This window comes from Salvia miltiorrhiza, chromosome 8 (genome assembly GCF_028751815.1).
Source record: "Salvia miltiorrhiza cultivar Shanhuang (shh) chromosome 8, IMPLAD_Smil_shh, whole genome shotgun sequence".
Classification (NCBI taxonomy): Eukaryota; Viridiplantae; Streptophyta; class Magnoliopsida; order Lamiales; family Lamiaceae; genus Salvia; species Salvia miltiorrhiza.
This window is the reverse complement of record NC_080394.1, coordinates 56,073,492-56,097,769: the sequence shown is the minus strand read 5'-3', so window position 1 is coordinate 56,097,769 and position 24,278 is coordinate 56,073,492. Positions and strand designations below refer to the sequence as shown.

The 24,278-nt window shown below is 39.6% G+C and overlaps 1 protein-coding gene and 1 pseudogene across 1 annotated transcript; both read left to right on the top strand.

Moving 5' to 3' along the window:
* Positions 1–3,115: 3,115 nt before the first annotated feature.
* LOC130998765 (6,7,8-trihydroxycoumarin synthase-like) lies at positions 3,116–10,475 on the top strand (annotated as a pseudogene).
* A 3,094-nt stretch (positions 10,476–13,569) lies between these two features.
* On the top strand, positions 13,570–14,934 carry LOC130998764 (5-epiaristolochene 1,3-dihydroxylase-like). Its single transcript, XM_057924170.1, has 3 exons — positions 13,570–13,777; positions 13,944–14,031; positions 14,441–14,934. The coding sequence occupies exons 1-3, from the start codon at positions 13,769–13,771 to the stop codon at positions 14,932–14,934; spliced, it is 591 nt and encodes a 196-aa protein (XP_057780153.1). The 5' UTR covers positions 13,570–13,768.
* Positions 14,935–24,278: the final 9,344 nt, after the last annotated feature.

Genomic DNA, 24,278 nt, shown 5'->3' with positions numbered 1-24,278 from the left:
TGTATACGAAAAATATTAACTTGGTGCGAATTAAATTTTATAGAAGTGCTTATTAAATTTTATAGAAGTGCATATGTACGAATGATTTAAAATTCATAAGATTAGGTTAAATCATCTAATATTAGGAAATAAAATAAAACTATAATAAATATATTGAACAAATCCCATATTAATAGCCACGACGATTCGGTTACATTGCTCCACATTTACTACAATAATATCCTTATTTAATTAATTTCAAATTTTAAAATATTAAAACTAACTATTCAATCTTACCCTTTAATCTAAAGAAATAAAGGGTTTAGATTGGTTCTAAGTTCTTACAATAAAACAAGTTTAATTTATTTGAACTCATCTCTCTCTCTCTCTCTCTCTCTCTCTCTCTCTCTCTCTCTATATATATATATATATATATATATATATATATATATATAGGAATTGGTTCAATTGAGATTTATATATATTTTGAGATTTTGAGATAAATGAACATATAAGTACATTTTGATGAACTTGTCAATTAATTTTTATGAACGCGCGTTGGTCTGGGGTTCAATCCCTACAAGTGGCGTGTTTTTTAAATAAATTAAATAGATTCATATGTTCATGAGTTATATTGGTTATGTTCAAAGAATTTATTGATATGTTCATTTATCTCAAAATCTCAAAATATTTAAAATCTCAATATAAGCTAACCCTATATATATATATATATATATATATGATAATTAAATATTCTATTTGGTACAAAGTAATGACTTTTATGAATTAAAAGTTGAAAAATATTATACAAATTTGTGTTCTAGAGCATCTCATAATGCAAATCATAATCATAATTATAATAAATCATTATTAATAATATATAATTTTAATATAAACATCACTGAATTATATATAACAGACATATTTTAATACATTCTATCATATATGATCTAGATATTCTAATAGTAAGATATATTTTAATCCAACACAAGCAATCTCATAACGTGTATAAACGAACCCTAACTATAGAAGCCTAATTATAGTAGAACTGCGTGCCATTATTACAAACCTAGCTAACCCTCCCTGACGTCGTACTTTTATATGCACCCATATATGTACTTCAATTCTAATTCACACAACTAAATCAATTCTTTTTTTTAGGTTAATCGTCTATAAATAAATAAATTATATTCAAATTTTAGTTTCTAATCGAGTAGATTTATTTTTTCAATAAACAAATATATAAAATTTGATTGTTTGGAGTCTAATGAACAATTCGAAGGTACCATCGAAAATATCTTGATAATAACTCTCTAATGACAGTATGACACTTCATTTGTATGCTGAATTAAGTAGTATCATTATGAGGCGGTTTCACCATAAAACTGATTTTACAGGAGTTTTTGTGTTGTTGGATTTGGGTCATCATAAGTGGTCGAAAAAAAGAAAAAATATATAAAGAGTTTCGTGACATCAATTTTCATGTCATTTCTTTATCAATTTGATAACCAAAATCCAAAACAATATCTTTATATATAAAAAAAACAAAGTAAATGTAAATAAATTCAATTAGAAGGGTGTAATTGGAATTGGAAAAAATAGTACTCCCTCCGTCCCAAACGAAATGGCCTATTTCTTTTCGGCACGTAGATTAAGAAATGTGTATAAAGTAGATAAAGTGGGTTGGTGGAAATTATTTAAATATTAAGTGTAGAGAGAGAGTGTATTGCCAAAAAAAGAAACAGGACATTTCGTTTGGGACAGCCCAAAAAGGAAAACATGACATTTCGTTTGGGACGGAGGGAGTAGTTAAAAGTCAAATTCAATATATTCATTATATTTTAAAAAAAATAACTGCCCACAACTACTTGGAAGTTGGAATGCAAAACCGCCAATTAATTTGGTGTGTAATTTACTTTTATTTATTTCTTTTCTTATTATATAGACATAATTCATTCATTTTAATTTTCAAGTAATTATGTGTTAGATAAAATATGTAATGTACATATTAAATCAAAGCTTATGAAATGACCTTTAATTTGATATATAATATATGAAAAATAAATTTAAGATAATAAGTTATGAAAATTTAAAGTTGTAATACATAAAATAATTTATATTTATAAACAATGATATTTTCCTTCAAAAAGTAATGATATTTTACTTGAATAGAATTGTATTTCAGTTTTTATTATTAAATCTTAATTTATAAAAAAAAATAGAAAAGCTAATTATTTATTTTTCACACCAAATTCATAATGTTACATTGAAAATTCATACACAACTTATTTTATACGATAAATTTGATTTAATTTGTATAATTATAGAACTCCTTATATAAGTGATACAATATCCATATATAGACATATGTTATATTTTTATTTAAATTATATTGGTTATACTTATATTAGCCTGTAAATACATGAACTTTTTATATTTTCTGAAATTTAACTTGACTTTTATTTTTAGCCCACAAATACACGAACTTAGCATTTTTTCTGATTTTTGACATCGACATGAAAAAACTCTATTTATTGCTAAGGTGGAGGCTGAAATACATAACGTGGACTATGAAATATGTACTTGAATAGAGTAATTTGATTCATTATTTTGATTAGAGAGTGAATGACATGGTATACCGACCTTCACATTAATAGTAAATTAAAATTTTTTCTTGTCGATGTCAAAAATCAGAAAAAATGCTAAGTTCGCGTATTTGTGGGCTAAAAATAAAAGTCATGTTAAATTTCAGAAAATATAAAAAGTTCGTGTATTTACAGGCTAATAACCCCAAAAATATTAGATCACTTTGCACAAAATAAATTTGATATCAAATTTTAATTTTATTAATTTATATTAACATTATAAAACATACATGCACATTTTGTGCGAGTCCAAAATCATATTCATCGCGCATAGCGCGGGAGGTACACTAGTAATTAATTATAATCGGAAAGATAATGTCAAGCACTTTTCATCGGTATCTTCAGATTTCTAATCAGACTTCAGTCAATTAAATTATAATTAATTATATCTCCAAAAACTAAAATTATATTAATTAAAAATAAAAATTTGAGTTTAATTCGTGTATTTATAGCCAATTAACTCTAGTTTTTTAAAACCCAACCAAAGCAAACATGACTCCATTTCTTTTACTCTTAGCTCTTCCCATAATCCTCGTCATCTTCTACTTCCAAACACAAAACCCTAAACATGCCAAAGAAGAACTCCCTCCACCGGGCCCACCGCGGCTGCCGTTCATCGGCAACCTGCACCACTTCCACAGCCGATCCCCACACACGTACCTCCACCGCCTCTCCAAGAAGTATGGCGCCGTCATGTCCCTCAAGCTCGGATTCCGGCGCCTCGTCGTGATCTCCTCCGCAGAAGCAGTGAAAGAGATCATGAAATCGCACGACGCCGTTTTCTCGAGCCGGCCGGCTCTCGTCACCTTCAAGAAGCTGCCGTATAAGGGCCGTGACATCGGGTTTTCTCCCTACAACGACGCGTGGAGGGAGCTGAGGAAGATCTCCGCCATCCATCTCTTTAGCGCGAAGCAAGTTCAATCCTTCCGCCCCATTTTCAGAGACGAATTGTCGAAGATGATGGAGAAGATTGCTCGAGACGCCGCCTCGTCCGCCGCCACCGATTTGAGCGAGACGATGATGTCGTTCGCTACTAACGCCATCTCCAGAGCTGCATTCGGGAGGAGATTTGGAGACGAAGGCTATGAGAAAACGCGATTCTTCGACCTTTTTCATGGCGAGAAGCCTCTTCTTGGAGGATTCTTCGTGGAGGATTACTTGCCTTGCTTCGATGGATCGACAGCCTCTCTGGAATGGCTGCGAAGCTAGACAAGAACATTTCTTCCTTGCATTCTTTCTGTGATGAATTGATTGAAGAGCACATGAATCCGAATAGGCCGGAATCCATGGAAGGAGACGTTATTGATGTCTTGCTAAGGATCAAAAGAGAGGGATCATCATTTCATCTCACACTCGACCATATCAAAGGAATACTTTGTTGGAATATAAGAAAATATGTATAGGATTTTATTTTGGAGAATGAATAATTTATAGTGGAGAAACTAATTTGTATAAATGTGTATGTGTGTGGACGTGTAAATTGATAAGAGAATAGGAGTTTGATTTCTTAAACTTCTTTTTTTTCTTCACCATCCCAACAATACAAATGCACACATATATATAGTGGCATAGGTCGGTGATATAGCTCACCATTTTAGACTAGTTAATTAATTTTAGCTACTAGAATAGTCTAGGACTACTCATTTGCTAGAATAGTCTAGATAATTAATTAAATATCTTAGGTTCTAGATTTTTCTACTTATTTCCTATATTCTAGATATTTCTTTACAAAATATTTTACTTACAAATCAAGTTTATATTTCAACACTCCCCCTTAAACTTGATTTGTCATCCCGAGCAAAATTCTGAACTTCACAAAATCCTCGAACTTGAGCGGCTTGGTAAAAATATCGGCAACTTGATCTTGTGATTTCACATACTCCACTTGGACCTCCTTTTTTGCGATGCATTCTCTGATGTAGTGGAAGCGGGTGTCAATATGCTTGCTTCGATTATGAAACACCGGATTCTTTGAGAGCGCGATTGCCGACTTGTTATCCACACAAATAGTTGTTGACTCCTTTTGTGGCCATCCAAGCTCTTCCAGTAAACTCCGTAGCCAAACTGCATGGCAAACACTGGATGTGGCAGCCACATATTCTGCTTCACATGTTGATAGTGTGACTATGGGTTGTTTCTTCGACATCCAGGAGAAAGCGGTGTCTCCCATGAAAAATACGAATCCGCTTGTACTCTTGCGGCCATCATTATCTCCAGCCCAATCGCTATCACTATAGCCAACAAGCTTATAATCATCAGTACTTGAATAGAATAGGCCATAGTCGAGCGTACCTTTGAGATATCGAAGAATTCTCTTTGCTGCCTTGAAATGCGTAGTGGTTGGATTCTCCATATAGCGACTCACAAGTCCTGTCGCATAAAGAATGTCTGGTCTTGTGCAAGTTAAGTACCGTAAACTTCCAACCAAGCTCTTGAACAATGTCGGGTCCACCTTTTCTCCTCCATCGTTCTTGGATAATTTTATCCCGCATTCCACTGGCGTGTTGATTGCTTTGCAGCCCTCCATCTTGAACTTCTTGAGAATTTCCTTGGCGTATCCTTCTTGTGTGATGAAGATCCCATCTTCGAGTTGCTTGACTTCCACGCCGAGGTAGTACGCCATCAGCCCAATGTCTGTCATCTCAAACTCCTTTGACATGGCCTTCTTGAACTCCTCAATCATCTTTGGATTATTTCCTGTGAAAATCAAATCATCTACATACAAGCACACAATTAAGACATCTCCTCCATTGGCTTTTACGTAGAGAGCATGCTCGTGAGGGCATTTGGTGAAACCATTCTCCTCCAAGTACTTATCGATCCTGCTATTCCATGCCCTTGGTGCTTGCTTTAGTCCGTATAGGGCCTTCTTTAACTTCAAGACTTTATCTTCTTGCCCTTTCACCTCGTAGCCCATTGGCTGCTTGATATAGACTTCTTTGTCTATATACCCATTCAAGAAGGCTGACTTGACATCCATTTGATAAATCTTCCATCTATTTTGGGCTGCAAGAGAGAGTATTAGTCTAATAGTTTCTAACCGAGCAACGGGAGCAAATACCTCATCATAATCGATTCCAGCTCTTTGGCTATATCCTTTTGCGACGAGCCTCGCTTTATATCTTTCCACTTCACCCTTGGAATTCTTCTTAACTTTATACACCCACTTGACTCCAATGGCCTTGTGCCCTTTTGGTAGTGTCACGAGCTCCCATGTATCATTCTTCTTTATGGCTTTGATCTCTTCATCCATCGCGACTCGCCAATTTTCACTATCTGCTGCTTCTTCAAAGCTAACAGGCTCACAATCAGCAAATAGGCAAAATAAGGTAAGATCTTCTAACCTTTCAGTATCCTCATATATCTCGCCCAAACTCCTTGCTCGTGGTGTGGCTCTTTCATTTAAGAAAGATGGTGGCGAGTCTTCAGTGACTGGTACTGGTGAAGCTGGTGGAGTCACCGGCTCTTGTTGGACTTCTCCAACTTGCTCTTCTGCTCTTTGTTCTTCTAACTGTGGGATGTAGGTGAAGTCACCGTTGGAGCTGAAATCCCAAACTCCTTCTTCGTCGAACTCCACGTCTCGACTTATCACTGTTTTCTTGGTATTTGGATTATATAACTTATAGCCTTTGGAGTTAGAGTCGTACCCGATAAAGATGAATGCTTCACTTTTGTCATCGAGCTTCTTCCTTCTCTCATCTGGTACATGCACGTAGGCTTTGCTCCCAAATACCTTTAGGTGAGAAATTCCTGGCTTTCTCCCGCTCCAGGATTCTTGTGGAGTCATTCCCCACACGCTCCTTGTCGGCGATCGGTTGGATAGATACACCGCGCACGCCACTGCTTCTGCCCAGAACTCTTTAGGCAAATTCTTCGTCTTTAGCATGCTCCTCGCCATCTCCATGATTGTTCTGTTCTTTCTTTCTGCCACTCCATTTTGTTGGGGGGATCTCGGAACTGTCAGGGGCCGCCGAATTCCATTTGCTTCGCAAAATTCTAGAAACTCCCTTGACGTGAATTCTCCGCCTCGATCGGACCTCATGGCCTTGATTTGTCGTCCGCTCTCCTTCTCGACGGCAGCTTTGAATTTCTTGAATGCATCAAATACTTCTGACTTCTGCTTCAAGAAATATACCCACGTTTTTCTAGAAAAATCATCAATGAATAGCAGAAAATAATTATTTTTATCGAGGGAGCTTGGATTTATTGGCCCACACACGTCAGCGTGAATCAACTCCAGTGGCTTTTGAGCTCTTGAGCTTGACTCCTTTGGGAATGACTTTCTGAACTGCTTCCCGAGTAGACAACCTTCGCAGAGTTGATCGGGATGCTTGATGGATGGTAAACCTCTCACCATCTCCTTCTTTGACAGCAACTCCAAACCGCCAAAATTTAAGTGCCCAAACCGAAGATGCCACAACCAAGACTTATCTTGGTAACACGCTTTCAGGCATTTTGCCATGTCATTTCGAATATTCAATAAGAACATTCTATTTTTAGACATTGGCACCTTGGCAATAAGATTATTTTTGCCATTTCTTATTGAAAGGTTATAATCTCTCATGTGAATATCATAACCTTTCTCCAAGAGTTGTCCCAAACTCAAGATATTATTTTTCATATTGGGCACGTAATAAACATTGGAAATAAATTCATGATTTCCATTCTTCAAGCGAATTAAAATTTTCCCTTTTTCTTTAACTGGAATTTTAGATTCATCACCAAAGGAGACGTTGCCACTTACTGACTCATCGAGCTCCACGAACATGCTTCTCTTCCCGCACATGTGGTTGCTTGCACCGGTGTCGAGGTACCACGTGTCATCTCTTCCAGCTTCTCCTTTATATGCCAGAAGCACACTACCATTTGCTTCGCTCGTGTTCTCGGCATAATTGGCCTTTTCCTCAATCCTTACTTTTTCACTTCTGCACTCGGAAGCATAGTGCCCAAATTTATGGCAATTATAACACTTTATTGAGGATTTATCGTACCTCGACTGCGGGTTGCTCCTCCCCCGACCACTTGTAAACTCATTTCTTTCACCACTGTTGACGAAGCCTCCTCGTCCTCGTCCACGTCCACGTCCACGGCCTCTGCCTCGATCTTGTCCTTGACCACGTCCTCTCCCGGACTGTCCATAGCCATTGCTCGAGCCTTCTTCTTTTTCTTTCGGGCTTACTTGCAACTTTAAAAGTTGCTCTGAAATTTCTTGCTTCTTCTTTTGCTTCTCTTCATATGCTTGCAACGACCCCAACAAGAGATCCATTGTCATCTCCTCCAAATTTTTAGTTTCTTCGATCGTCACCACAATGTGCTCAAACTTTGGGGTTAGTGAGCGCAATATTTTCTCCATAATTCTAACATCCTCCAATTTTTCACCATTTCTTTTCATTTGATTAGACACCGCCAAGACTCTTGAAAAATAATCCGAAATCGATTCGGACTCTTTCATATGTAAAGACTCAAACTCTCCTCTTAAAGTTTGAAGTCGTACCTTTTTTACTTGCTCCGCTCCTTTGCACGCGTTCTGGAGCTTCTCCCACGCTTCTTTGGCGGTACTTGCATTCGAGATTTTCTCGAAATCATCGTCCCCTAGCGCTTGATAAATGAGACAGAGAGCCTTCTTGTCTCTCTTTCTCGCGTCTCGCAATCTATCCTTTTGTTGTTGGGATAGTGCGGCCTCGTCCTGCGGCTCCTCGTAGCCGTTCTCCACGATCTCCCAAACGTCGTGGGCTCCCAATAGCGCCTTCATCTTGATGCTCCAATTGTCGAAGTTGCTCTTGTTGAGCATGGGGATTTGAAACGATTGTAAATTCGCCATACCACAAGTAGAATCTTGTGGCTCTGATACCACTTTGTTGGAATATAAGAAAATATGTATAGGATTTTATTTTGGAGAATGAATAATTTATAGTGGAGAAACTAATTTGTATAAATGTGTATGTGTGTGGACGTGTAAATTGATAAGAGAATAGGAGTTTGATTTCTTAAACTTCTTTTTTTTCTTCACCATCCCAACAATACAAATGCACACATATATATAGTGGCATAGGTCGGTGATATAGCTCACCATTTTAGACTAGTTAATTAATTTTAGCTACTAGAATAGTCTAGGACTACTCATTTGCTAGAATAGTCTAGATAATTAATTAAATATCTTAGGTTCTAGATTTTTCTACTTATTTCCTATATTCTAGATATTTCTTTACAAAATATTTTACTTACAAATCAAGTTTATATTTCAACATACTTGTGGTAATGCTTTCATTTAAATTTCACATATCAGGTTAATGGTGTTTTATGTCCCGAATTCAGTGTTCTCATAAAATATCTCAAACTTTCAGCGATTTCTTATAAAATATCCCACTATACAAAATTTAGTGACCGGGATATGACTCATCTCGCCGGAGAAATCTTGAATTATCAACTATTCAACTTAGTGATGTAGGATTCACAACTCGACTGCCATCATCAGTTTCAAAAGAGTGTCATCTTTCTGTCGCCGAAATTTGTGTTGTGGTAGGGTTGTGCATTCAATTTTCTTTTTGCAAGGATTTCATAATTGGACGCTGAATCCATTTCATATGAGACTTTTGTTAAAACCAAACCAAATTTGTATTTGATTTAAAAAAAAACAAAAAACAAACCGAACCGAATTAATTGAATTACCATAAACTTTTAGAATTAAAACCAAATAACTTGAAAATTTTGAGAAAAAAAATGTATATATATATATATATTATAAATATAACTCAGTTTCGATTTTGTCCGATTTATAGAAAATAAATCATTTTTTTTAAGAAAGTAAAACTGAACCAAACCAATAAATCAAAAAATCTGAACCATATTTTAATGTTTTATGATTTGGACCGATTTGTTCGAATATTTTGCTCCCCTTGTGTAGCATGATGTTCTATCGAAAGGGCTGAAAGTTTGGGGTCTTTCAAGAGAAAATGAAAATTCAAGACATTTAAACGCTGAATATTCCAAACCTAACACACTATTAACCTTATATCATCGGTTGTGTACTTGTGTTCAGATTTGCAATTTCAATTTTCGATGCTTCAATTTAATTTTATACTCCATTAGTTATATAAGTATTTATTTTTTATCATTTAAACTCAAAGTTAGGGTGAATAATATTTTTAATTTCATAAAAAATATTATTAAAATGATAAATATAACAGGATATAATAATCGGAGGCAGCGACACGACTGCAGCTACTTTAGTGTGGGCGCTAACGGCGTTGATGAAGAAGCCTTCGTTGATGAAGAAAGTGCAAGCGGAGATAAGGCAGTTGGCCGGAAAGAAAGAGATGATCGACGAAGAAGACATAGAGAAACTGCCATATTTGAGGGTAGTTGTGAAGGAAACTATGAGATTGTTTCCACCTGCTCCACTTTTACTCCCAAGAGAGACTACCAAGAAATGCAGTATAAATGGCTATGAGATTGAAGGTGGAAGTATGGTGTATATCAATGCTTGGGCTATTGCAAGAGACCCCGCCACGTGGGAAAATGCAGATGAGTTCTTGCCGGAGAGATTCTTGGCGGCTGATCACCTCGACGTGAGAGGTCAGAATCCGGAGGTGATTCCGTTTGGATTCGGCCGGAGAGGCTGCCCCGGGATTGGGATCGCCATGTCTGAAATCGAACTTGCATTGGCAAATGTTTTGGGCAAATTTGAATGGGAATTGCCTCTTGGAATGAAGGAAGAAGACATTGATTTCGATTACATTTCTGGACTTGTAATGCATAAGAAGAATGCCCTTCGCCTTGTGCCTAAACTCTTGTTTGCTTAGATTTTAGCTAGCGTGTTTAAACAACTTGTCCTAATATTGGCCCTGAATAAATAATTTAATGAATGAAACAATGGAGATTTAATTAATTAAAAGGTCCCTTATGTCCTATTATTAGAGCTGTAAATGAACAAATAGAGCTACTCGCAATTATTCGAGATTCGATTAGGAAAAAGCTCGTTCGAAACTCGATTCGTTAGTAAACGAGCCGAGCTCAAGCCTGATTTCGAGCCCGATAGTTTTGTCGAGCCAAGTTCGAGCCTGACAGCACTCGGCTCACTAAGCTCGCGAGCATGTTCGAATTCGATTGTTCGTGAACATGTTTGCGAGCCTGTTCACGAACCTTCAATCGAGCATTCAATAGAGCTAGTACACGAACCTTAAACGAGACGAACTCGAGCTCGAGTAACATATTAATTAATAAGTATTTTCTAAATTTTTAACGAATTCGAATTCTTCATTATCGAGTACACGAGCCATGCTCGAGCTTGGTAAGTGGATCACGAGCCGAGCTCGAACAGCTAGATAAAAGCTCGAATCGAGCTCGAACCGAGCTCAAACACCCGAATATTTACACAAGCTGAGCTCGAATCCGCTAGTATTCGACTAGGCCAGACTCATTTACAACCCTACCTACTATCATGCCAGACAAATTTATTGATGGCCTTAATTTGGAACTTTTCGATAACATATAAATAGTTGGATTACCAACTCGAATTTACACTAGGCAAGCAAGTCTCGCCTCTCAAGTAAACTTAAATATTATAAACTTTTTCATGCCATACAAACTTAAATTATGGCTGATATTATTGAAAATCCTAATGATCGATGATCGAGTATTCAAGTTGAAGATGGATTCGTATTTTAATAAATTAATTATCATAGTATTCATAATTCTCATATTCTAATAATTGTTAATTTATAACATTTACAAGATATTTATAAAAGAATTTTCTAAAAAATATTATTTTATTAATTTATTAAAATTAATTATTTTTGGAATTGACCCAAGTTGGGCCATAAGAAATCCACTCAACGGTAAATAGCGCAATACTTCTTCGTGAATCTCGACTATGTGAATATTGAACATCATAGCCAACGAATAGGAATGAAACTTTATAAAGTTTACCCATATATATTTTTACGTATTATTCGGTTTTGAAAACGAAAACCGTTCAAACAGGTAGAACCAAATGACCTAATGGCTTAACCAACCATTAATTTTTTTTTTAAATAACTCACAAATTATTTATAAAATACCTAATAAATTAAGGGTTAGGTGCAGATGCACCTCTAGGGTAGAAGCCCCTAGAGCGTATACCCCTCCATAGTAGATATTGGATCAAATAGGCCTCCGAAGTCCAAAAAATTAAACAATTAAACACAAGGTCTAAACGGCTGTTTTCGCCCATTAGTTTTAATTTTTTTTTTGAAAATGGACTGTCTGTTTCCGTTGGGGGGCTCGGGCCACCCGTTGGGATTCCGACCACCAAAAAAGCGCCGGAGGCACCCGGGGAACAAAAATCTTCAGAATTTCTTGGTGATTTTTCTCTGGGAAACACAGTTAACAACTCTCCTACAGCGGCGGTTACTTGCAGATGAGGGTTAGAATATAAGAACAGAATTTAACCAGAAAATTCGAACAACAATCAACTACAAATTTACAACAATGATTCAGAGATATGGATTTTTCACAAATAATCTGATAATCGATTAATGTCGAACCTTTTAATTAAAAAAAAGGGTTAAAGTACATATTCACCCCTAAAGTCGACACCCCTAGAGCATTGGGCTCCCCATACTCGGTCGTGGCGCATTGACCTCCCTGAACTCTCGGAAAAAGGGTGCAAATAAACCCCTCCGTTAAATAACGGAGGGGTTTATTTGCACCCTTTTTCCGAGAGTTCAGGGGTGTATTTGCACCATTTTTCCGAGAGTTCAGGGAGGTCAACGCGCCACGACCGAGTCTGGGGAGCCCAATGCTCTAGGGGTGTCAACTTCAGGGGTGAATATGTACTTTAACCCAAAAAAAAATCAGTGAAAAAATTTGTAGAGGAGAACTCTATTAGGTCGTGGGAATCTAGATTAATGGTGCTGTCAATTTCTTCCCCTACTCAGACTTCAGGGGAGATTTGAACTGAATCTGGAATTTTCGAACCAATGTTTTGGAGCAGGGTTTCTTCTTCAAAAATCCGTACTCAGCGGTAGATCAGGGTTTCTTCTTAAATTTCTTCCCTTACTCAGACTTCAGGAGATTATTTTCTGTTTTTCCAGGCAAACTTTTTCGGCTATGGACGATTCTAAATCTCTTCTTCTGTTTTTGTGTGGACCGCCGGTGGATGAACTTCGGATCGAGGGGCCGGGGGGACCACGATGGGAAACCCACTGTCACACAAAAAGAAACTGGGTGAGGCAAAACCCAACGATCAGCTGGGATAGCTTTGGCGGGGGGTGGGGGGCAGAAACGCCGGTAGAATGCTCCAATTTTTGGGAAAATAAAAATAAAATTAAAACTAACGGACGAAAACGCCCGTTTAGACCTTGGGTTTAATTGTTTAATTTTTTGAAATTCGGGGGCCTATTTGATTTAATGTCTATTGAAGGGTATACGCTTTAGGGCCTCTCTACCCTAATGGATCTGCACTTTAATTAACCCATAAATTAATTTTGATGAATCTTTTTCTTCTCTTCATAGATATCTTCAATCCTTTATTAAACCTCGTACCTGTTGGGAAAAATTATTATTTAGCTCACGTGTCCATTACCGTAGAGCTTTAAATTGTTACGGCTCCAAACAAAAAATTCCACTTGTTAGGCCACCTCGCATTAATTATTTATCTCACGTGCCATTATATATTACTACAATTATAAATAAACAAATTCTTACCAATTTCCCTTGTGAAATCTACAAGACAAGACACCTCAACAATTAGATATAATAATGCAATTTATTTTAATTTTATTCTTAGCTCTTCCCATAATCCTCATCGTCTACTCCAAAACACAAAACCCTAAGCATGCCAAAAAAGAACTCCCTCCACCGGGCCCACCGCGGCTGGCAGGGCCGGCCCTGGGGGCGGGCGGGCTTGGGCGACGGCCCAGGGCCCCAAAAATCTGAGGGCCCAAATTTTTTTATTATATTTCAATAGTTATTATAGGCCCATAATTAAATAAAAATATTAAGCTTGTTAATTGGGCCCAAAATCTGTTATCGGTAAATACCAAATCGTTAGATATCTAAAATCAAACATTAAATCTCATCTGTTTCAAATTTCAGGCGTAATTCTCGGGGGAAAAAACGCTTCGTCTTTTGCTTCAAGTCGTTGCAGACGCCAATTTTATTTCATGGGGAAGGTATTAATCTCTTCAATTTCTCAATTTTTACCGTTGAATCAGAATCAGTCACATATATAGTTGTATAAATAGAATGAGGTAAATTAATTATTCTCACCAATTTACTCTTTGATTATTGTCCTTCTTGTTCTTGAGCAAAAAAATGAATTCACACTGCAATTTACAGATTGTCTTCGTTTGGGTTCGTAGCGGGGAAGATTGTTGTTGTACCCTCATTGTCTATTTGTCTTCTGGAATCTGGACTCTGGTAATTGGTAAGTTTGTTCGATTGTTCCGTTCCTTTTAAATTTTTAATGTTGATTTTCATTTTTTAATATCTTCGGCTTTGCCGCTTAAGCAAATATTAGGATATAGTCATCACGGAAAAATTCTGGTAAATTACATCATGAAAAATATTAGAATATAGTCATATAGCCGCAATAAGTTAGTTAATTGGCATTATCTAATTCAAGCCAAATTATTCTATTATTTTAATGTGAGTTTGGCAATTGGCATTAGGAATTTTTGTATTGAAAAAGAGATTTTAGATAACATAGATTTGGATGATGTTGTAGATGATTTTGTAGGTAAAAACGCTAGACGAAGTCATTTTTATAAGTAATAAAATATTTATATTTTTTAATATATTGCGCACAATAATATATTAAGGGCCCATTTTTTTAGTTTCGCCCAGGGCCCCATTTTTGCCAGGACCGGCCCTGGCGGCTGCCGTTCATCGGCAATCTGCACCAATTCGACGGCCGATCCCCGCACACGTACCTCGGCCGAAGCAGTACGGCGCCGTCATGTCCCTCCAGCTCGGATTCCGGCGGCTCGTCGTGATCTCCTCGGCAGAGGCAGTGAAAGAGATCGTGAAATCGCACGACGCCGCTTTCTCGAGCCGGCCGGCTCTCGCCGCCCTGAGGAGGCTGTCGTACGACGGCCTCGACTTTGCGTTCTCGCCCTACACGGAGACGTCGAGGGAGATGAAGAAGATCTCCACCGTGCATCTCTTTAACACGAAGCAAGTTCAGACTTTTCTTCCAATTATCAGAGATGAAGTGTTGAAGATGATGGAGAAGATAGCTAGAGATGCCTCTTTATTGAATTATGAGCTGGAGTGTAATTTCATGAGGGAAAAATCAAATTCTTCATTCCAGTATAGCTCTTATTTATAGAGCAAAGATTACATGTTGTGATTAAGTTACAAAGCGGTTACTATAGCTAACCTAAAGGCCACATCAGCAGCTAATCCTAACTAACCTGAGCTTAGTTAGTTAAAACAGAAAATATGATAGAAAATATGATAAAATCCTATTTCTAATACAACCCCCGCTGGAACTAGACTATCCTTGCTCAAAGGGTAAGTGTTCGCTATTATTTTCACCACGCCGCAAGTATACGGGTAGTTGTAATATATGGAAGCAAGGTCGTATCCCACAAGGATTAGTAGTTCAATCTAGTGATTATCCTAATTCATTTTACTCGACTATTTAGACTAAACGATTGAGTGATTGGTTTGATTATCTAACTAAATACTTAACAAGTGCAAAGACAAATAAAAATCAAATAAGCAAAGTGGATAAATAAGATGATTAAGGCGATTTAGGGACTAGGCATCGATGATTAAGAAAAAGACTTCAATTATAACTCAATACTAATCTTGACGAACCTAATTATCTAGAGTGATCTCCCAACTGGTTTTAGCCCCTCCCGGACGACTAAAACGGTAGATTACGGGTCATAGTTGCCGTCCCCGGTCAACTTCTAACCTATAACTCCCAAAAGCACACAAAGATCGACATACTCTCACCCAACTCTCAACCTCCCGGTTATCGAATTGATATGTTTCAAACACCTTATCTATTGCAATTATCCTCTCCCGATTCAAAGTGCAAATTAGAAATGCATAGAATATGGCCAACAATCCATACAAGAAATAAATCAAGGGTTTGAAAAGATAATGTGCAAATGAACAAACAAGATTTATATTGAGCATAAATAATCAATCCATTACAATAATCATCTAGCCTAATCCCCAAATCAAAGAGAAATTTAGCCTAACATGTTCAAACACAATAAATCAAAGTTAAAGGTGTACATAATGAAAGAGAGAGTAAGAAATGACAAATCCTATTTATGAGCTTCTTCTTCCTTCTCTTCTCTTCAATGGTCTTCAATGGTAGATGGGTGTGTTAAAGGAGGCTAGGGTTTTTGTGTGTGGAGTGTTGGGGAAGATGAGTGATGGAGAAGAAGAATAATGAGAGAAAAAGGGGGAAAATGGGGTTTAAGGGCTGAAAAACGCGACTCCGCTCTTTTCCCGCGGTCATGGCCCGCGCCCGTGGTGCTCAAACGTGGGCAAAACTCAGGGAACCCGCGGTCCCGCCCCGCGGCCGCGGGTGGTGACCGTGGGGGGACCCGCGGTCCCAGACCGCGGCCGCGGGTGGTGACCGCGGGACATCCCTGGACTTGAGCACTTAGCCCGCGGTCCCACCCCGCGGCCGCGGGTGGTGACCGCGGGCGATACATTCCCCACGACGCGTGACCGCGGCCGCGGCCTCTGTGCGCGGCTGACTTTGTCGGCCCCGTTCTCCCTCGTCCGAGCTCCGATTCGGGCGCCGTTCACGCTCATGGATTCCTCTCGAGACGTACTTCAATCCTATGCTCTCACAATTCTCCAATAAACTCTTGATTTGCCCTGAAAATACTCAAAAACTATACCAAGCAATCAAAACTTCATAAATACTAAATATTCGGGCACAAACAAGCATTCACAAGCAAAACATGAAGGGAAATGACAACAAAACATGTGGAATTGAGGTACGAAAACCATGTTTGTCAACCCCCCAAACTTAAAGTGTTGTTTGTCCCCAAACGACGAAGAGAAGAGAAATAAAAGTAAACAAACATGTAAGCATGAATTGGTGTCATTTCAAAGGCTTCAACAATTTTTTTTCAAATGAGTATCACAAGTAGATGTGCATTTCAAGAAATCACAAGTGTCAAAGAGTTCAACATTAGAGCCTCCAAGCTTGAATCCTCACAAAGGTGGATGTTTCAATGGTGCACTCAACTCTCAAGTGTTTAGAATGGACGTGTTTGCACTCAACTTGAAACAATGCATGCAATCTACCATAAGCTTGCCATTTATCCTAACTCTTTATACTTCAATGTGTTATAAATAAAGATCAAAAAGGGCTTTCCTTGGGTTGTAATGAGGGTTCTTTGGTAAGGTGAGTAATTTTTAGGCAAAGTGACTCATCCCACGATCAAATAATCATAATGAACAAGTCGACTTCACTATTTCTCTTATCAAACATAAACCACAATCCCTGCATTTCATCCTTAGTGATATCTATCATGGCCATGATTCAAAAGGCAAATCACTCCCCTTTATGCTCTTTTATTCACATTCATTTTCATTTCTTTTTCTTTTTGAGCTCATAGGGGACTAGTGATTTTCACTTAATCAAAGCTTGATAAGCACTTTCAATCATTTCCCAAACTTTTCTTCATCAAAGCAACCACCAACACTCTAGGTTCTACCCCTTTATTATTGGTTATTCAAAGAAAGGCTACAAGGCACAAAAGGGGTAAACTAGGATCATATGAGAATTTGGACACAATTTGAGTTAAGTGGCTAACAAAGATGGCCTTAAATCACTTCAATATTAACAACACATCTACTTTTATTTTCAAGAGAGGACTCATGGCAAGTTCTAGAGATCAACACACATGCTCAAATGATTTACACTCAAGAACAAAATGAGATTGTAAATGTATGACAATCGAAAGCTCAATTCTCACAAGCTCATTTCTTTTTCAAGTTCTTGGAGGTACAACATTTAGCTCATCATCACAAGTTCAAACTCTTCATGCAAAATCAACAAGTGATACATAACAATTTCTTTTCAAAAACACAATCATATCATAAGCCCAATAACAAACAAATCATCCTCACAAAATTTGTTACAATTATCCCAACAAAAATCAAAACATCAAAAAGTCTTTCAATTATTCAAAACATAACAAAAATAAAACATGCACAAAACACAAGATAAACGAGACAACTAATCCATCTTCCCCCTCCCCCCCAAACTTATTTCACATAAAGTGGAAATAAGGTTGGAGGAAAAGAGAAGGATAAGTTGGCTCGGACTCACAATGGTACGGGCACGACTACGGTGGCGGGAAGGGGCCATGGAAGGCATGGAAGTGGCGCATGTGCTCTTCGTAGCGGCGCCGCTCATCCTCTTGGTATTGCAAAAAGGCTTCATATTGCCTTCTTTGCTCTTCTTGGATTGCATCAAAGCGGGCCATGTTTGCGGCTTGGAAGGAGTCAAAGCGGCCCATCATCCTATCCTCAAATCCGACACCCCCTCCTGGATACGCCGGGGGTGGTTGAGGCATCTCACCACCTGGTTCATATGCTTGCTCTTCCTCCTCGCCCTCGGGGGCGTGTTGTTGTGCATGTGCGTCTTGGAGGTGAGCAATGGTGGCGGCAAAGTGGGCGGGCTGACGCATGCCTAGGTTAGCGGCCTCCCCGGGGCCCATGATGGTGGTAAGGGCCGGATTGGGCAATGGGAAGTACACATTGCCGTTGTCGCCCTTGAGGATCCACAAAAGCTGTCTCCCGGAGGCGAGAAAGTGTTGTTGCACTAGGCAACGTCGGTCGAGGAGGATGTCACGGGAGATGGGGTCTTCTTGAATAGCCACCCCAAGATGTGTCGCTATAGGGGTGATCATGCCTCCAATGCATATTTTGCCCCCTCTTATGTGAGCTTGAGATTCGAATTGGTCGGCCAAAAGACACCCAAGAGATAAGGAGATGTTGGTGAGGGCGCCTTGAATGAGTAAGAGCTCATTCGACCGACAAAAGCCCACATTCTCCCGACCAAGGAAAGTGAACCCGAAGGCCCGTTGGGTAAGGCGGATAACCGGATTGCGCAATGACGCCGCCTTTGATCGCCGGGAGTCATAGCCTGCAATCTCCTCCACGCCTCGAAAGTGACATCGTTCCCACATACGGGTGGGATTGAACTCTAACCCACCGGCGTATGCTCCTCCTTGGGGGCAACCCAAAATCTCGTCCAACTCATCAATAGTTAGCTCTCGGGGCTCATTCCCGAGTTGGAAAGAGATTCGTGATGGAGCTCCGTTGGACTTGATGAGCTGGAATGTGGAGAGGAACTCAAGAGTGAGCCCTCGGTATGCTAACCATCCTCCAGTGATTACTCGCCGCCATCCGCCTCTATCCGCCAAAGACCAAATGTCTTCGGCTATTCCCATGGCCTCGATAGTTTCCGAGCAAATATACCGGCATTGCCGGTGAGGAATGGCACAAAGTTGCTCCCAACGTTCGCGGGAGTCCGGAGTAGGAAGTCGAATCCCATAGAATTGAGGAGTGTGCCGAGTGATAGTCACCTCATCGGCACGGGAGGTACTGGCCTTCCCCTTTCCTTTGCCCTTTGTTACACGTGGTGCCATAGCAAAATGTGCCTACAAAACCAAGTGTGAGTCTTTATTTGACACAACAAACGACAACAACAAGATACTAGACAACAACTTAACTAAGCAAATTAGCCCGGGAAACGGGCGAATTCTTATTCTAAAAGCACATAAATTAATCACACTATCACAATGCATCTCACAACAACACATAGCATCAATATTAAGCCCACAATCACCAAAATCTCCCCCCCAAACTTAGACATTTATCTACACCCAACACAAGCAAATTCTTAAGCAATAATGTCAATTAAGCATAAATTCACCGATTAAATTGCAATTAAATGAAAGACCCATCATCCTAGACATGTATAGAAGCAATTAAATGCATCAATTCAACAATGTAGCACAATGTAGGAAAAATCCTAATTTTGAGCCCTAATTGCATATAAACATGTAGAATGCAAAATATCACAAAATAATCGGTAAAAATCTTCTAAATCATGCTTAGGATGTAAAAATGAAGGAATGAAAGCAAGTAAAACATACCTTGTAGTTGGATTTGGAGGTGAAAGTAGAGAGGAGAATGCAATTTTCGTGGGTGTGTGAGTAGAGAGTGAAAAGTGAGGGAAAAAAAAGGGTGAAAAAATGGTTAAAGACCCGAGTCAAAGCAGGTCAACGCGTGGCCAGGAGGCCCGCGGTCCCGCCCGCGGCCGCGGGTGGTGACCGCGGGACATCCCTGGAATGCGCGTTTCGCCCGCGGTCCCACCCCGCGGCCGCGGGTGGTGACCGCGGGCTCCCTGGGAGTCTTCACCTCTGAAAAATTCAATTTTTATGCGTTTTTCTCTCAATTTTTTTTTTTTTTTTTTTTTTAAGATAAAGGGAATTAAACTCACAAACAAAAGAAATCACACACATATAAAAATATATACATAGATGAATATATAATACCTATGTATATGTGTGTTTATTGAATTTGCAAAAATTAAAGATACCTTGTTGGGGTGCCTCCCAACTAGCGCTTAGTTTAACGTCGCGAGCTCGACGTCTTCATGATGGTGTCATGTCTTTGGTTCGGCGAGAATGATGACGGACACTTTCTCTCGTGGCTCGGCTCGAAAGTATGCCTTAATGCGTTGGCCATTCACCACAAAAGTCCGTCCATCGTTGCCCTTCAATTCAATAGCTCCATTGGGGGAGACCTTGTTGATGAGGAATGGGCCCGACCATTTGGACTTGAGCTTTCCCGGAAAGAGTGAAAGGCGGGAATTGAAGAGAAGGACCTCATCCCCGGGTGCAAATTCCCGTTTGTGGATCATCCTATCATGAAACCTCTTGGTCCTCTCTTTGTAGAGGCTTGAGCTTGCAAATGCCTCACTTCGAAATTCATCCAACTCATTGAGTTGAAAGACTCTAGCTTGGCCAGCCTTCTTGAAATCAAAATTGAGCTTCTTGACCGCCCAATATGCCCTGTGCTCTAACTCTACGGGGAGATGACATGACTTCCCGTATACAAGTTGGTATGGTGACATGCCAAGCGGTGTCTTGTACGCCGTTCGATATGCCCAAAGTGCGTCATCAAGCAAGAGAGACCAATCCTTCCGGCTCCCATTCACCGTCTTCTCAAGCACTTGTTTAATATCCCGGTTTGCCAACTCGGTTTGACCATTGGCTTGGGGATGATAAGCCGTTGTCACTCTATGCTTCACCCCGTACTTTTTGAGAAGTCCTTCCATCCACTTGTTGCAAAAGTGGGATCCTCCATCGCTTATCAAGGCCCTTGGAATTCCATGCCTTGTCAAAATATTCTTTTGAAGGAACTTGATCACCACTTTGGAGTCATTGGTTTGAGTAGGAATTGCTTCCACCCATCTTGAAACATACTCCACGGCCAACAAAATGTATTGGAAGCCGAAAGACATTGGGAATGGGCCCATAAAGTCTATGCCCCATACGTCAAAGAGCTCAACTTCAATCACATTGTTAAGGGGCATCTCGTGCTTCTTTGATATTCCTCCCATTCTTTGGCATTGATCACAACTCAAAATAAATGAGTGGCAATCCTTGAAAATAGTTGGCCAATAGAAGCCACTTTGAAGCACCTTAAAAGCGGTTCGGTTGGTGCCAAAGTGCCCTCCACTAGGAGAAGAATGACACTCCCTCATAATAGCTCCCCATTCCTCTTCGGGTACACACCGCCGGATGATGGTGTCGGCACATCGTCGATACAAGAACGGCTCATCCCATAAGAAGAATTTCACATCATGAAAGAATTTTTTTCTTTGGTAACGATTCAACTCGGGTGGTGGATGAATGCTGGATGCAAGATAGTTGACGTAGTCCGCATACCATGGGGTGTGGGTCTTGACTTGCAAGATTTGCTCATCGGGAAAATTCTCATTGATGGGCATATCGGCATTTTCCCCTTCCACGGGATTCTCAAGTCTTGAAAGGTGATCCGCCACAACATTTTCACATCCTCTCCTATCTCGGATTTCAATATTAAACTCTTGAAGGAGGAGGATCCACCTTATCAACCTCGGCTTGGCATCTTTCTTCTCAAATAAATAACGGATGGCCGCATGGTCGGTGTGAACAATAGATTTTGTGCCAATGAGGTAGGAGCGGAATTTGTCGAAGGCATACACAACCGCCAAAAGTTCCTTTTCAGTGACGGTGTAGTTTGATTGAGCCTTATCTAGAGTCCTACTAGCGTAGTAGATGACTCTAAATAGCTTGTCTTTCTTTTGCCCCAACACGGCCCCGACGGCGATGTCGCTTGCGTCACACATGAGCTCAAACGGTTGTGACCAATCCGGTGTGATCAAGATGGGAGCACTCACTAAAGCCTTTTTGAGTTTCTCAAAGGCCACCAAACAATCTTCATCAAAGTTGAACTTTGCATCTTTTTCAAGAAGGTGACATAAGGGTTTGGTGATCTTTGAGAAATTTTGGATGAATCTTCGATAAAACCCGGCATGTCCAAGGAAACTTCTCACGGCTTTCTCATTGGATGGTGGTGGAAGCTTCTCAATGGCCACTATCTTTGCTCGATCCACCTCCAATCCGGCTTTGGAGACCTTGTGTCCAAACACAATTCCATCCCTAACCATAAAATGACATTTTTCCCAATTCAATACAAGGTTAGTTTCCTCACACCTTTGCAACACAATAGATAGATTATGGAGACAATGATCAAAAGAATTGCCAAAGATAGAAAAGTCATCCATAAAAACTTCCATTACATTTTCAATTAAATCATGGAAAATGGCCATCATGCATCGTTGAAAAGTAGCGGGGGCATTGCAAAGACCAAATGGAATGCGTCTATAAGCAAAAATGCCATAAGGACAAGTGAAAGCGGTCTTTTCTTGGTCCTCCGGGGCAATCATGATTTGATTATACCCGGAGTACCCATCAAGAAAACAATAAAATTCATACCCCGCCAACCTATCAAGCATTTGGTCAATAAAAGGAAGAGGAAAGTGATCTTTTCGAGTAGCTGTGTTCAACATCCTATAGTCAATACACATCCTCCATCCATTTACTAACCTAGTTGCAATTAGCTCATTATGCTCATCTTTTATGACGGTTATCCCCCCCTTTTTAGCAACAACTTGAGTGGGACTAACCCACTCACTATCCGAAATAGCAAAAATAATTCCCGCATCTAGCAATTTGAGAACTTCTTTTCTTACTACTTCTTGCATAATAGGGTTTAACCGTCTTTGGCCTTGCCTCCTAGGTTTAAAATCATCTTCCATCAAAATTCTATGCATGCAAATGGATGGGCTAATCCCTTTTAAATCGGAAATTGACCATCCTATAGCGGACCTATACTTCCTCAAAACATTTAGCAATTGATCAAGCTCATGAGGAGGTAGGATGATACAATTACCGGATACGCCTCATCCTCACCAAGGAAGGCGTATTTCAAGTGTTCGGGGAGAGGTTTTAACTCCAAGCTGGGAGTCTTCTTCTCCACTCCTTCATCTTTCGGCTCTCCATTTCTCAAGTCCAAGAAACATGCCTCTCCTTGTGAAATTTTCTGCACAAAGTTCATTTCATTAGCCTCAATAAATAAGTTAGAAGCATTAAACTCATCATTATCAACAAAAGAGAATAGAGGGTTTAGGAGGCAAGTGTCCATTGGATTGTTGTAGATGTGGTACTCCTCCATGTTGATGCAAGACTCTATCACTTGCATCATCTTGCATTCACCAACCCTCTTTTCTTCTTCCTCCTTGTACTTGAGAGCCTTGTGGATTGAAAATGTGAAGCTCTCTTCATTCACTCTAAGGGTGAGTTCGCCCTTAGCAACATCAATGAGGGCTCTCCCCGTTGCCAAGAAGGGGCGCCCAAGAATTAAAGGTACATCTTTGTCTTCCACCATGTCCAAAACAACAAAGTCCACCGGGAAGATGAAATTGTTGACTTTCACGAGGACATCTTCTACTATCCCCTTTGGATAAGAAACGGAACGATCCGCCATTTGAAGGGCAATTGTTGTTGGCTTGATGGTGCCAATCTCTAGCTTATTGAAGATTGAGAGCGGCATCAAATTTATACTTGCTCCCAAATCACACAAAGCTTTCCCAAAGCGATCATTCCCAATATCACAAGGGATTGTGAAGCTCCCGGGGTCCTTGATCTTGGTGGGGATTTTTCTTTGGAGAACGGCACTACATTCTTCGGTTAGATTGACCGTCTCATTCTCTCTCATCTTCCTCTTGTTTGATATGACCTCCTTTAGGAACTTTGCATAGGAGGGCATTTGTTTCAAAGCTTCAATAAGTGGAATGTTGATGTGCACCTTTCGAAAAATCTCAAGAAACTTGGAGAATTCATTCTCCACATTCTTCTTTTGATGTCTTTGAGGAAAAGGGATTGGTGGGCAATAAGGTGGTGGAGCCACGTACACCTCCTTCTTCTTTCCTCTATCTCCTTGTTCCTTTGAAGGGTTGCCATCTCCAACTTCAACCACAACACCACTTCTATCTTCTTCGTCGGGCATCTTGGGCTCTTCATATGTTGTCCCACTCCTTAGAGCAATGGCCTTGCAATGCTCCTTGGG